Source organism: Sander lucioperca, chromosome 1 (assembly GCF_008315115.2).
Source record: "Sander lucioperca isolate FBNREF2018 chromosome 1, SLUC_FBN_1.2, whole genome shotgun sequence".
NCBI classification, from domain to species: Eukaryota; Metazoa; Chordata; class Actinopteri; order Perciformes; family Percidae; genus Sander; species Sander lucioperca.
In genome coordinates this window covers 35,676,800-35,692,841 of record NC_050173.1, presented here as the reverse complement: position 1 = coordinate 35,692,841, position 16,042 = coordinate 35,676,800, and the positions used below count along the sequence as shown (strand labels likewise).

Below are 16,042 nucleotides of genomic sequence, written 5' to 3'. Positions count from 1 at the left end.
AAGAATTCAGAAATCTATAGTTAATTAAGAGAGTGCAGACGAAAGTCCAACCAAGAGAGGAATAACTGCTTTGGGAAAAAATAGATGAGAGTTCAGCAGCCTCTGAAGCTGTAAGAAAGCTCAAGAAGAGTGTTTTGCTCCTCTATCTGCATGGAGAGTGACAGATCAGCAGCCTGACAGAGAGCAAAGACTGCTGGGAGGACAGAGGAACAGCTCGCTCGGAGGAACAAACCTTGACGGTGAGAATCTGATTACTGTGCAGACCTGCATATGTGCTGTAGTTAGGAGGACCCTTAAGAGAGGAAGTGACAAAGGGAAAGGTGAGCAATTTACTGTAGCATACCAGGTGGATGAAAAGAGCTCAGGATTTAAATAACCTCATGACAAGATGTACATTTACCAATAAACAAAAATACATCATCTGCAAAAATACGTTTCATTAAAACTGAGAAATCAAAACCAAGACCCAGTAACTGTCCCCTTTGCCCTTTCAGAAACTGTATCCTGGGTCTCTCACTCAAACATGTATTTAATTGTGTGTGTGTGTTCCATTTAATGTCTTCCCATCCTTCCCTTTACGACCAAACCAAACAGAGGTGGCTTGGCTCTTTCCAGCCGACAGACAGTAACTGTGATGATTGTCTGTCAAGCTGAAAGGAGCAGAGTTCGTCTGCCGCCACAGAGCTCGGAGCACTGTGCTGTCTCTTTGGTTGAGCTCCCTCCAAAAACACATGGAAGGAAGGATGGAGAAAAGATCTAAGAGAGAAGGGAGGAAGAACAGCAGGGGGATAGCAGGGAGAGAAAGAAGGGGAGATGCTAGCCTGCTCATGCGGTTCCCTTTAACAGGCTGCGGCGAGCCCTGGATATCTGTGGTTTATCCGACACCGCAGACCCCCTCCTCCTCCTCTCTTTGCCTATGCACTCCTCTCTCCCCACTGTCACATTCACTCATTCACACCGTTCCCACTATGGAGACCACATACACATATTCTCCTTAAACATCTCATAAGAGAATAGGCTGTTTCACAGTGGGCTTCCCCTTTACCTTGTTCTCATCAGACCATAGGCTGATACTAAGACAAACAGCTCTTCAACTTCGGAGCCCTGTCTAACCATGGCCTTTTTGTAGCAGCTTCGGGGGAGGAAAGAGGAGACTTTGGCTCGGGATGAAACTCCCAGTGTGTCTTTCAACAGACAAACCTAAACATGCATTGACAACGTCCTGTATGGATGCGACAGAATGTAGTCTGTGAAAAAAATGGCTACCATCTTTATGCCTATCAATAAAAGTTGCTTTCGAGAAAAATGCAACACTACACATGACCTTTTACCACTTGTTTCTGGTGGTTCTATGACATCTGATCGTGCTTTTACACCCCTGTTATCCTGTGTTTGTAATCTGTTCTGGGACCAGATTCAGCCTGACAAATGCACTGAAAATGATGGATTGACAGGAAGTCACAGGTTGACAGAGATTCATGGCCACTTCCTGTTTTCACGTTTTCTCTCATCCTCTCGTAGAGTTCAGAGGTGAATCAGCATACAATGTTGAGATCAGGGCAAGGTGATGACAGAGCTTATGTACTGATGATGTACTCCAACTGCACCACCTTTTATCTGCTTAACCTCAGTGGGGTTTGATTCATACCTGTTAAGAAAATCCAGTTTTAAACGTTCAGAGACCAACAGTTTTTCATTTGCTAACCTATCTAGCTATATCTATGAAAATGTACCCCGGTGCCAAACCTCATTCACAAATACAGTAGTTTTAGGAGCTGCAGGGTTTGTTTTGAACCAAGCCTGTGTCTCTAAGCGATACTCTTGAGGTTTTTCGGCTGCAGACTTATCCAAGGACATCTAAGCTTCAGAAGCCTTGTCCAAATGCAATATTTACCATTTGGAAGAACTATGTAATGCAGAATGCCAAAACGTTTCACTCTTGCATAAACTATTACCTCAAAATCTGAAGGAATAAGCTGGGAAATCAAATGGTGTACGCCTTGATGGGAATCAGGAATTCCGGCAATGTTTCTGATCTGCATCATTAATATTATTCCGCTTGGCAGCCCTGTCAAATTTACACTACATTTGTGCTCTGCTATAAAACAATAGCCATCCAGTGTCATTCCAATACTCATATAACACATTGTTATTGTCAGGCTTCAACTCTTTAGATTTATGACTACACATCTATTTCAAAATATCATTCTAAACCTCATTTGTTGGATATTTTCTAAAGAATGTTAGTAATAATAAAGACAAGCAGCAAGGGAATACAAAAGCCTTTTTAAGAGGAAGATTTGTAGTTTTTATAAATGTTTGAGTATTTTGGAAGTTTAAGTGGCTCACAGTCAGAGTTATGGTCCTCATAAGGCAGGCCACTGCCAATAGGGAACTAACTGGCTGACAGTTTTTGTCTGGTATAGATGGTTATAGCCTTTTTGAAAGCTGACCTAGCCCGTTTTGCTGGGCTAGGTCCCTAGGTAAGCTTCTGCTTTTCACGTGACTTATCTGAATTTTATGAATTGTCCAAACATATATAAATATCTCTGGCTTTGGACCAAGTTAAGTACAAAAAAACAAAATTGGACCAAGGATGTGGGATTTTGTGGAATTTGTAGCACAAGTTGTCCAAAATGTTTGTTTTATCAGAACAGTCCAAAAAACGTTAAGTTATTAAATTTAAGAAAACAGCAAATATACACACTTCAGAAGCAGCAACTTGTGAACTTTTTTCATGTATGCTTGAAAGATTAGGTGAACAATTGTTGAAGATCCATTAATGATAAAGTGACTAATCATTACAGTTCTATGTTATGTTTATATAATTGACCATCTTATAGGGGAAATTAAAAAAGTTGAACCCTAAACAATGCATAAATTACCTCAGTAGCTCGTTTTCTTTGCATGAGAGAAAGTGTAGCCTTGACCTGATATTAAATTGTAAACATTATTGTTATATTATTATTTATTATAGAAAAACAACATTCAAATGCATTGCAGGAGGATTCATAAGATACATGATTCCTTCAAAGAATTCAAGCTGCTTACCATGTAAGGCACAGGGGGCTTATTTTCAAACCACAGTGAATGAAACGAGAGATAATTACATAGATCTCATGGTGGGTGAATGATATCACATGAAAAAACAACACTGACAACATGGACCAGATGCAGACCGAGGTTATTCCGTAATATAAAAAAATATAGTTTGGTTGAGACTATATGGCAGCTTTGGCGCAGCGCCCCAACCATTGGGTTTTGATGGTGACGTTTAAGTATTTCCATCGTTCTTTAATATCATTATTTCTCATCTCTGGCTTTGGAGATGTGGGCGACCTCAAACCTCATCACAGGAGCCAGACTATGTTGTTGGGGCAGTTGCTGGAGGCTGCGTAGGGTAAACACACGTTTCTTATGAATCATAAAAGCCTTGAGTGTTGAATGTTATGTGGGTAGAACAATGTGACGAAAAGTCTTTTCACATTTGTATGTTTGCACATACACATTGTCCTCCCCAGCATGATCACAAGAAAATGATGAGTAGTTTTTCAATTTCAGACTCCTCTTATCCTGGATGTTGATTTCCAATTTGTGATGGTCTGTTACTCTGTCTGTTCTGGGTTTGAATCTTAGCCCTTCTCCTGAAAGCTACATATGTTCCCTGTGACGGTGTCAGACATTATGTAAATGCTTGTTATAGCTTAATTAGATATGACTTTGTTCGGTTCTTTCAACAAAAAAGGTAAAGGGAAACTGCAAAGATAGATTTTTTAAAAGGTCTCCATTGATGCTCAATTATTTTCTTTTTATCAAATTCACTTCTTGAAATGACTGAATGGAAAGCGCAATGTCCCTTGACCTTAAGAGATAGTGAAAATTAAAAAAAAACGAGACTGGCAGAGACAGAGAAAGACAAGGAAGAAAAAAACTGGAAGGAAGATTTAAACGGAAGTTCATTTTTAAATTGCAAAGATTTGCTGAGGAACAAAACACAATCAAAGGAAAGGTCTTTTCAGCCAAGTCAGCTGTAGTGAAAAAATGCACATAAAACAGTCAAAAACATCTTGTTTTACCTTCTCAGGCAAAGACAAATAACATGACTTACCCTTGGCCCAATGTCTCCTTGGTCACCCTGGGAGAAAAACAGGAAAATAACAATTGTCAGCAGTTATTACCACTGTATATGCACACAGGATGAGGAATGTAACATCATACTGCTACTGTAGAGCAGCTGTGACAGACAGCTAATACCGTTTATGGGAAGGAAGCGACTCAAAGGTCATCTGTCCCCAAACCAGCTCAGGAAGTCGACATTTACTGCATAAATCATTTGATAGGCCACAGTTGGAATCATCTGACGGGATGCGAAGGAAGTAGAAGTGGGAGCGCTCGTGCTGGGGATTTTTCGTTCTCCAATGAGGATTTGGAGTTCTCATTACAGAGCTACCAGCAAGATTACATGAAGGGAGCCAATTTTCCAAACTCAAGCATCATCCGTCATTTGCAATCCCCACTCACCAGACTGAATCCTGCTCTGACAGATGTTGTTTACTGCAGTTGTTCTTGTGGTTGCGCTTATCTGGACAATTTTCTCTTGAGTGCAAAAACGTAGGTACACAAAGTTACCCACCGGTGTGTACTGACCACTTGCATAAGCCTCCTGTGCCAGCTCTTGCAGCTCTTATGGCCGCTTACATCTCAGGCTGGGCAGAGGTTCACAGAGCGGGAAAACATCTGGCTATTATCGAAGCCCTGCAGAAGGCCTGTAAACCTGTTTAGTGCCTTGACGTGAGAATGTGCGGAGACATACGAGCTCCTACATTACTACATGTTTTCTATGGCTCATTGATGGCCGCGCAGTGAAAACGTGAATGTGGGAGGGCGATGCAGGGAACACCTGTGAGGTTGTGTGTAAGTGTGTGCGCCTGCATTTGAGTCTCTGTCTGCCTGTAAATTAATGTGAGAAATACATCCACACATTGACTTGTCTGGCAAGGTTGTTGAAATCCATATTGAAGCATACCTTTTCTCCCTTGGGTCCGGCTGGTCCCTGTAGGAGGGAGGAGATAATCGGAAACAGTTGGTCAATATAAATCAGTTATCATATGAGAAACATATATCATTGCACAATACATCTTCAACTGGCTGCTAGCATGGAACACTCAATGAAATGCTAAGGCAAGGCAGTATTACCACTTAATGCAGCTGTGCCATCGAGACTGCTCAATCACAAATCCTATCTGTCTGAGCATATTTCACAAGAAGAAGACCACATGAGCTTGCAGCAATTTCTCTTTGTGAGATTAAAACTGTTATGCTGAGAGATAAAACTGAAAGGGCAACATGTTCCTTTGTTCTGTCTTTCTCTCAGAGGGGAAGATGTTTTAGATGTGGAATGCTAGAAATGCTAACTAAAAACACAGGGTCAACAACAACAGGCCTGATGTGTAGTATGTGAGACACACAGCGACACTGTTGGCAGGTTGACATTGTCTCATGAAGACCAGGCCCACTGATGACCTTATCTCTGCCTCATCCATCTGTCTGTCTGCCTGTCTCAGTGGCACAAGGACCCCAAACTGACAGAGAGGACGACATGGAAACCTGCCACCAACTGTCTCTAATCTCAGCCCGTCTCTGTTCTCTAAACTGTTTATTCTTTTCACCCATCCCATACTGTATTTCACACACTCCTTCCGTCATTCTGCTTTTATTCAGTCTCTATAACTCTTCCATCTAAATCTCTGATTTGTTCCCCCTTTCCTCACGTCTTCTCTGTCAGACATTTTGTTTGGACTGGAGCTCTAATTGTGTTGAGGAGTACGGAGCTGAAGAAGGGGATCTGCTGCAAAGGATAAGCAGTTTGTTAATGTGAATGGCCACATGGTGACAGGCATTAGCTTATCACCTGTTCTGCTTGAAACATTAGAATAAGAATTATTAGAATATTTATATTTTAATCAGGGGTGCAGCAATAAAAAAAAAAGAGTCTTGTGTTTGGAAATTGTAGTCAGTGTAACATAATATTGCTTCAATGAAAAGCTGCTTGAATACTTCATATTTAGCTATTCTTTTTTTTTTTGTTCAGATAAAAGGTTCATTATTGACCTTGGAAATAGCAGTTTGACAAAAAATAAATCGTACGTCCACTTAAAGTTTCCAGGGCTTTTCAACTAAACTATCTCCTTGACAACTGAGAAAACTCCATCCACTGATGATGAAGGCCTCAAAATGTGTCTGAAAGATCCAACTTTTTTTGCAAAATAATTGTTTTTGTTCTTGTTTAGTTGTTAAGTTGTTTTAAGTTTATGGCGCTTGAACTCACGCTCTGTCTTGTGTCTCCCCTGGCCATCATCCATCAACAAATCAAACTGTTTTCATCTCCCCCCACATGCCTTGAGTACTTAGGCCACTCTGGTCATGAGGTCTGTGTCACACCTGCTAGGGTTTTACGGCACACCCTCGGCAACTGGGAGCGTCCTCTTAAAGGACAGACCCAGCTTGAGGTCTCCTTTTGTAGGAAACAACAGCTTAATAGTGTTTGGAGAGGAGCTATTCAAACAGCTCTCATTATGCTATGGGGGCTTTACATTTCAGCAGATGACTTGTCCTTCTTGTGGCCAAGGTGACCAGAGGGTGGGGTTGAGAGGGCACTATAATGACTTTTTAAAGAGCATCTGTAGAGGTTATAAACTTGATTTTCTCTCTCACTTTTCCCACTACCGTGTAGCCCATTCGCTCTGCTTAGCCTGTTTCCACGCTACACCTGGGTGTGTCTGGGGGTGCGGCGGGGAGGTTTCAGGGATGGGTGATCAATGGGACCCAAGAGGTGAAGTGCAAACGGGGAATTTCAGCACTCGTTTCAGTTGAACCATGAGTCCCCCGTGGCTGTGAGCCCTGGGATGAATTAAGCGGTGGAACAAGAAACAAGACAGCTTCTGTGTTTTTTTTTCACTCAGTAACAGTTGCATCGTTCCCTTAGGAACAGTAAAGATGATTGATGAAGATTAGCAAACCATCACCTGTCTTACAGGCCAAATACCCACCTGGATTCGCAAAAGATCTTTGAGAATGAATTGTTAAAAAAAACTAAAACAATAGAACAGGTGTGTGATGGTGTACCTGGCTTCCCTGGGGACCTGGAAAACCCTGAGAGGAGAAAATAAACAGTTAAAATTAAACTCCAGTCAGTCACTTAAAGCATGTTTTACACATTTGATTATGGGAATACTCACTGGTTTCCCATCTAAGCCAAGAGGACCCTGTTGGAGGACAGATAAATAGAAATTACAAAAAGACAAAAGAGAGCGATGCAGAACCATTGAATTAATAGTTTGCCATTTTGGGAAATATGATTATTCACTTTTTTGCTATGAGATAGATGAGGGGATTGATACCACTCTCATGTCTCATGAGCTAGAGCCACGTAACAGTTAACTTAGCTTATTACTGTGAAAAGGTCTGGCACATAACCCCCATAAAACCAAAACTTATCATGTTTACACTTCAGGACAAATTAAACAAACCAGATATGTGTTCAACTTTAGAGGTGTTGAAAGATAGTTTCTTTACCCTCAGACAGCCAGGCTAACTACTCCCCCGGCTTTGTTAGTTAATGTTCTCCGGTTTCTAACTTCTTATTTAGCGTACAGACATGAGACTGGTATCAACATTCTTATCCAACTCTCAGAAAAATGTTAAACTATTCCTTTAACGAGTGGCTTCAAAAATGTCTATTGTAAGTCTGCTGGGAATAGAGAACATGATTAAGAAAATATTTATTTTAAATCCACTGACAAAACTATCTTCCCCTTCAAAAATATCAAACTGGCTGTTATTAGTATTGTAATAATGTTTGAGTCTTGACTCCATATCTCTCAGGAAAACAATGTAAGTGATCTTAGTTTAGGAAAAACAGTTAAGTGGATTTGGCAAGACAAACGTTTCAAGGGAGGACAGTAAAAAGCGTGCTTGTAAACGAAAGAGTAACAGCTGCAGTTATTGGATGAAAAAGAAGAACTTTTTATACAAATGCTCTATGTATATCCTGCCCCATTTAACTGTGTGTGTGTGTGTGTGTGCGCGCGCGCGCGCGTTTGTGTGCACATGTGAAATTCAAATATTAAGATGTTTCCAGGGGGTTTATAATCGTGCTAAGATTTAGAGTGTGGGGTCCAACATGATAGGGTGGATTCGGTCCAGCTGTATTAATCTTCCACACAAGCCAACATCTACCGTGTCTAAGTGTGTTTGTGGTGATGAGATTATCCAGCAGGCAGTCAAGTACGTTTAAAGTCCCTATTCAACCTCACTCAAGTGCTGTAACAGCAGTTGGAGTCCACTTTGTTTACCTCAATAAAAACAGCCGAGCAGTCATTGAACCTCTGCAAAGCAACACTCGGATCAAAGGCACAAACCTTTTAAAACCCTATTTAAACATAAAGGAACAGTTGGATCAAACTTTCCAAAAACACTTAAATGTGATGTATGTGGTAAAGGCTAATGTTGACTTCCTCTTTAATGACCGTACTTGAAGTAAAGCTAACAGTTTTCACAGGGTCCCTCGAGTCGTGTGTTGCTCAACCCCTCACAGTCCTGGTGGCTCTGCAGACTGGAAACCATCATTAACAGTCGTCATCTCTGGCCTTGGACGACTTCCATACGTTGGGCCTTTCTCTTCATCTCCCTGCTTTACTAGCCCCATGGGTGCTATTCGACCTGAGGTCCTGTAGTGAAAACCTACCACAGTGTCGTCGCTGCTTGCTTTGACGGATGGACAGTGCATGGGCACATAAGGACGGAGGGAAGAGAAGAAGCAGGGAAGAGGGAATGATGCTTTGGAGCTGCTCTCATTAATAGTTCATGTGATCGTTTGCTGCCCCTCTTTAGTCTTGTAATGGGACAGCTATGGCTATAAACGGTCTTCAAAAACGTAAGTGGTAAGTCTGTATAAGAGTTATAAAAAGTACAGCAAAAAGCCTTTGAGGTTCCCGATGTCTTTTTGATTGAGGGCCTCTTGTGAAATCAGCAGTAGGTGGCTGAGACGGGGGGTGGAACAAATGACTGGGACCAATCTGACGGCAATAATTTCACCATGACTGTCTCAAGTGAAGAGTAAGGATGTAATGCTGGATGCTACGCACACTACAGGACAGGTTGTAGTTTCACCACTCTATTAAATGCAGCACACTGCGTTTGTCATGTCATTCATGCAAATGTGACAATTGGAATGAGCCTACAAATGTCCCAGTGAGTTCTCCCTGCGATCTGTGTCTTTGGATCTATGCATGTGTGTCTGTGTGCATGTATGCAGTGATATCTCTGCATCTGGAAGTGTTTATCAGAGCCCGGCTCCTTCAAGACTCAGGATGAGTAGACGAGGTGTACATGGTGAGGTCATCAGCTGCTGAACCGGAGTAAAAACAGACTGATTTATGGCTGCTAACAAGCCACACAGAGGCCTGTGAACTGTAGGTAGCTATGTAGGTAGGTGTGTGTGTGTGTGTGTGTGTGTGTGTGTGTGTGTGTGTGTGTGTGTGTGTGTGTGTGCGTGTGTGTGTGTGTGTGTGTGTGTGTGTAAGAGAAAGGCTTTATTCTCAGCAATAAAACTCTGTATCTAATACCTGGCAGCTGACAGTTTGCATACACCCAGTATACTGTATAGGATATGCTGTAACCTATATGAGCTTATTTACATCACTGGTATTTAATATGGAATAAAAATGAGACCCCAGAATTACTATGGAGCAATAATTCAACCAACAATACAGGAGTCCAGGAAGCTCTTCTATGACTGAGATACTTTAAAATATATGAGTCAGACTTTAATCAGCAACAGAGACCAAGAGAAACCAAGGGCAAAATGGGCCGGTAGGCTTTATATGAATGAGAATAACAGTCGGGAACACAGGAGCCAGGGAAAATTGGATTTTGATGTGTGGTCCTTACATAATATATTACGTGCTTCTCTTTCTGTATAGCTGAATTGTTATACTGTACCTCCAGTGTTGTACAAACCTACAGTGCACACCGGTCTGCAAAGTAGGAAAAAGAGCTGGAATTCAAATAAAAATAGAACAGGCTGATCAAAAAAAAAAACATGAGTAAAAACTCTTCATCTCACCACAAAAGGCAAAAATCAGGCCGCAGAATAAAAGGACGGATAAATGACCAGAGAAGAAGAAAAAAACTTGGAGATTAATGTTGAGAAAAAGTGAAAAAATAGGCCTTAGATTAACACCAAAACCTCAAGGGACTATGGGAAAAAGCCTTTTTAGTGTGTGTGTGTTTTTTGTGTGTGTATTTCTAGTCTACATCGCCATCTTGTCCCGCAGCGTCCCTCTGTAGATAAAAAAAGTTTTGACTCAGCATTCCCACCAATTAAATGGCTTTAAAACACATTTCTGGAAAATAACTTGGCCTGCAGGAGGGCATATGTCTGTGTCTATGTTTGTGTGTCTATGTTTGTGTGTGTGTGTGCATGCTCATACATGCATATGTGTGTGTCTTAATCCAAATGAAACAGGGCGAGGGGTGTCTTTGCTGTCTTTATTGTACTCCCTATGGTGCAGACTGGTAATTATCCAGTACGTTGTAATTGTTGAGGATGCTGCGTGAAAACTTGGTGTCTGCACATCAGCGCAGACGTCTCAGCTAGAAGCACACATTAGGCTCAATGAGCTTAATTACGTGACGTCAAAATTAAGGAAGATTGGGCAGAGAGAGAGGACCGTTTCCACTCCCCTGGTTCTACTTTCCTCCTTTGGTACCATTATATTTTTTCTCCATTGCAGAGATCCACCAACCCTCTTGTGAATATTTTTCATTCCCTCCTCCTCTCCAGTTACTTTCATGTTGCCAAAGGGACAAAACTCCACTCTGTCAGGGCTACATGAACATAATTTGAGATACATGACATTTGCTTCTTTAAAAAAGAAAAAGAAAAAAAGAATATCCAGAACCAAAGAGCACAATAAAGCATACCAGAGTGCTGTGTGTTTGGGACAGAAAATTACTGACATGTTGTTGGGTGACTGTCTGGCTTTAATCTGCACTCAGCGGCCTGGAAGGCTAAACAATGGAGGCCTTGGCCTGTTTCTGCTGAGTGAGAGCCGCTGTCTGTCACAGACTGGCACTTTTGTATAAACATGCTAGTGGCTGGGCATATGAATGAGAATTAACTGGTGTTTGTTTACCCCCTCTGCACTGTTCTGTCAGTCTGCTAGGCTTTGATTGTTTGACAGTGGGAAGGCTCTTTTCTGAAACTCAAACCCCTCGCCTGTGATTTATGAGAGGAAGAAGTGGCAGGGGTTATATGAGGAGAGAAAACAATCATCAGCATGCACAAACACACACTTATCATAATGTTATGCTTCAGATACACACAAGCCACATGTCATTAACACTGTTTATCACATTAATGCCTCAATGGAAGTGGACTGCTGAGCCTAACGACTGCAAGACGTGTATGCCACTTGAATGAAGTGCAGCACATGCACGCTCACACACTGGTAAACATGCACACATGTATGCACATAACTTATATGGCAATTGTTTAGGGGTGGAAGTAAGTAAAAGTAGCAATACCAAGTGTAAAAATACTGTGTTACAAGTAAAAAATCATGCAATCACAATTTCACTTTTAAGTAAAAGTACTAGTAAAAACAAAAGTATTAGAATACAAATGTACTTATAAAGTACCAAAAGACCTCATCATGCAGAATGGCTCATTTCAGAATCATATATATTATATAACTGGATTAAAATGATTGATGCATAAACTTTAATGATGCAGCCAGTAAAGGTGGGACTAATTGTACCCTAATTACTTTACATACTGCTGGATAGCTTGTGAATTTCCCCCAGGGATCAACAAAGTCTCATCTTAACCTTTAATAATATATCATACTTTATTTGTTGATTGTATTATGTATTAGTAATCTCAATCTGCAAAGTAACTGGTAACTAAAGTTATGAAACAAATGTAGTGGAGTAAGAAGTGAAATATGTGCCTCTGAATTGTAGTAGTAGAGTAGAAGTATAGTAGCATAAAACGGAAGTAAGTACAAGTATCTCACAATTGTGCACTTGAGTAAATGTACTTTCTTACTTTCCACCACTGCAATTGTTCAAACTGTTGGACTATGTGTACAGTCAGCGATTTAAGACTCCTGCCTGCTGAGGGTTAAAGGTTTGAATTGGACAGAGGTGTACTGTAATAAGGGTGAAAGAGGGCAAGAAAAAAAAAAAAAAAAAAGAAAGTAATCTAGCGGTTTGTTTTAACAATGTAAAAATAAAGAAAGAACATTTACAGGCACGACAAACGTACTCTCCGGAAACCGACTTGACTCATTTGTGTTGATGTGCACATGCCCTCTCCTACGAGCAGTCCATGTGAGAGAAGTTATTGGTGTGAAAACATATCACACACACACACACTTCCATACACTCTGACCACTTCCCCAGTTCTGGCCTTTGTTACAAAGATCTGCATAAACTATGGGTGGTTGGATGGAGTTCACTCACATCTGCACATATGGACATAGATACACAAACACTGTTACCCAACAGGAAGAATGGCCCTTTTTAAGCTTCAGTGTTTGAAACTCGATCATCTCTGCTGCTAAATTAAATAATGTGCTGTCCATGTTAATTGCCAGTATGATTAATCTGCTGTTGTTTCACTTTAACTTCATACATGCAGCTTCCTTTGTCATAAGGCGCATCATAACAGGAGGCTGCCTCTTACACCTACATACCTAAGGATTGATTTTATTACGTTGACGGGAAGGATTAGGCAGATTATCCATCTTTAAAAGAACACATAACATCATTTAATTAAGCAGATGTTTTTAAGTCAAAAACAGCAACACTATAACGTGCCACAACTTTGGAATTTGTAATGAAGACAGTGACAAAGAAGAACAGAGTCACAGGCAAACAAACACAAATGTGCACACACAATTCTCTGTGCATTCGGTCCACCTGTGTGTAATTAGCAGCAGGCATTTCCCGTCAGGAGGGCCGTGCAGTGCCAGGCAGACTGGGAATCTGACTGGGAGCGAGGCCCCATGGGTAATGAACTTCCCAATATTCCCAGTGAGACAACAACACACAACCAACAAGACGTCGTGGAACACAAACACCAGGGCGACTACGGTGGGTCAACATGGCAACTAAACGGAGGGGGTGGGGGGGGGTCACGCGAAAGTGGGACAGAGTGTCACACTGAACAAAGAGCCTGCTCATGCACATCATGCAGACATCCAGTCCTGATGAATCCATCTGCTCACACAACCTAAGCTCTTGAATGATGAGAGTGTATCGGTGTCAGATGACTACACCACAAATCAGCAACAGAGCCATGGGCTGCTTTATCTCAGCAGTGATGGAGAAAGTCAGCAGCCTGATATAGCGGCCACAAGAGGCTGCTATATCTGTGAAAAACACAAGAACTGACTCTCAGTCTTGGTATAGTATACATCACTGATTGACATCAGTGGTGGAAGAAGTATTCAAATCTGTTACTTAAGTAAAAGTAGCAACACTACAGTGTAAATATACTAAAAGTACTTTTGTAAAAGTGCAAAGGTATTAGCATCAAATATAGTTAAAGTACTCATCATGCAGAATGGCCCATTTCAGAATGATATATATTATATTACTGGACTATCATTACCAATGGATTAATGTGTTCATCACTTTAATGTTGCAGCTGGTAAAGGTAGGACTCATTTTAATGACTTTATATACTGCTGGGTAACTTACCTTTGATAATATATCAGAATGTATTAGTTGATATGTTGCATTAATAATCTAAATCTTCAAAGTAACTGGTAACTAATTAAATAGATATAGTGGCGTAAAAAAGTAAAAAGTAACAACAATATTTGCCTCTGAGATGTAGTGGAGTAGAATCATATCTTTACAAGATCTGTCTTCATGTTTATTGCTCTTCAGGTTTACTCACTTTCACACGTGTGCTAAATATGTTTTATGTCACTATTTTCTGCCTCGAGTCAGTAAGTTGTGAAGCTTCAAATTGGCTGTGGGAAATAAAAGACTTTCATCTCATCTCACCACTCGGAGCAGTCTATGTCTGCGTGTGTTTAAATACGACCTTTGTATTTAAGTCACTTCTCAGTCATGGGGCAGGATGCATCATCAATGAAGATTAAATGTTGAAGGTAGCATGACAACAGGCGACGATTAGAGTAAATGTAATTTTTTTCAAAAAGAGCACAGAGGAAAAAACAGAAAAAGGCCTAATGAAGCTGTGGGAGAAAAAAGAAGGAAGGAAAATAGAGACGTGATTGGGTAAATTGAAGAGTGACAGGATAAATAACAAATCAAATTTACCGGGTATCCATCCCGTCCAGCCTTGCCCTGGTGAGGTTAGAGATTAAAGCATGAAGCATTGAGACAGGTTAGAACAGAAACCAACAGCTGCAAACAACACACACGCACACACACACACACATATATATATATATATATATATATATATATATATATATATATATACAAAGACTTTTTGAATGAACTAAATTACTCTATATGGACTTTACATTTACATTGAGTGAATGTTTAATCATACAGTATGTTTATGTTTACACTCCAACTTTTGACTCCCAGTTAAACAATTTATGGCCAACATATTATATTATTCAATGATCTCCTCCTGCATAAAATAATTAAAAAGCAAACAAAAATGCCACTGACATTGTTTTTGGCTTGCTTTTTGACAGCTTGCAGCCAATGTACCTGACTCAGACATTACATTACAACACCTTCATGGGCCACATAATATATAAATATATAAATACTGAAATCCAAAAAATATAATCAGAAAAGGGACACTCTTCCTAGGCAGGTCACATAATTTAATTTGAATTAAAATCAATTTCAAAACTGAAGGCAGCAGCAGTCTCCAGTTAGTACATGTCTTTGTGTTTGTTTTATCTGCTTTGTGTGTGTGTGTGTGTGTGTGTGTGTGTGTGTGTGTGTGTGTGTGTGAGTGAGTATGAGAGAGAGAGAGAGAGAGAGAGAGAGAGAGAGAGAGAGAGAGAGAGAGAGAGAGAGAGTCAGCAGGAGTTATAGTCCCACAGAGGAGAATAACTCGCTGCTAATAAGTCACACACACACACACACACACACGCACACGCGCGCGCGCACACACACACACACACACACACACACACACACACACACACACACACACACACACACACACACACACACACACAGCTCCCTAAGTGGTCCATTTATTTGCGCGCTCTGTGGATGGACATGTGTGAGTGAGTTTGTGTGTTCTGTGAGAGAAAACCATAGTTTGTATAGTGCAGAATACTATTTATACTGTGTGTATGTGTGTGTGTGTGTGTGTGTTTATGTGAGTGTACTGTACTGTACTGTAACAGCTCTTCAATAATGATTTTAATACTACCTGTATGAGATGGAATTGTACTTACAGGCGGTCCTGCAACAAAAAAAGAGATATCAGGCATTAGAAAATAAATTCGATACATCTGACACATGAAGCACAGCATGTGTGAGTTATGGTAACCTCTGGTTTGTACAGCAATCAATTCCTCGGAACAATGGCGCGCAACAGAAAAACTGTGCATGCAATGCGGTTTGTTAAATGATGACTGTAATTAACCACCTAAATATGGTACAAAATAAGCTCATTAGAGCTGCTGCCAATGCAGTTTGTGGTGAACCTGTTATGATAAACAGACTTCTGGATAATGGGGCATGTTACACATTAGAATATGAAGTCATGTCAAAACTTTGTTGCCTAAGAAGATATGGGTGTATGAGATGGAGGACAAACAGACAGTGAAAAGGTTGGGGTTGTGCTGGCAAACTGTGCGTCCCTTTAAAGTATAAAAAAAGATATCTCTGAGATTTCTCCAGGGCAGTCTTTCAGATCTGATTGAAATGCTCTGATGTTGAGCCTCAGCAGCAAAAAATACATTCAGCTTTTCTTACTTAGCCTAACCAAAAACAACAGTAATGATCAAAAGACTCATTTCTC

At 40.6% G+C, this 16,042-nt stretch overlaps 1 protein-coding gene across 12 annotated transcripts in view; it reads right to left on the bottom strand.

Moving 5' to 3' along the window:
• si:dkeyp-44a8.4 (collagen alpha-1(XXIII) chain) overlaps nt 1–16,042 on the bottom strand; it is a 126,015-nt gene that overhangs the window by 15,962 nt on the left and 94,011 nt on the right. For 8 of the 12 annotated variants that reach the window (XM_036007504.1, XM_031319436.2, XM_031319430.2 and 5 more), the window contains exons 4-9: nt 15,474–15,481; nt 14,362–14,388; nt 7,239–7,265; nt 7,126–7,152; nt 5,027–5,053; nt 4,109–4,135 (exon numbers count right to left, since the gene is read on the bottom strand). In XM_036007504.1, the coding sequence (XP_035863397.1) occupies nt 4,109–4,135; nt 5,027–5,053; nt 7,126–7,152; nt 7,239–7,265; nt 14,362–14,388; nt 15,474–15,481 (143 nt within the window). Of the gene's footprint in view, nt 1–232; nt 293–4,108; nt 4,136–5,026; nt 5,054–7,125; nt 7,153–7,238; nt 7,266–14,361; nt 14,389–15,473; nt 15,482–16,042 lie in introns of all 12 variants that reach the window. The other 4 variants (XM_031319434.2, XM_036007517.1, XM_031319431.2 and 1 more) reach the window with 3 other exon arrangements.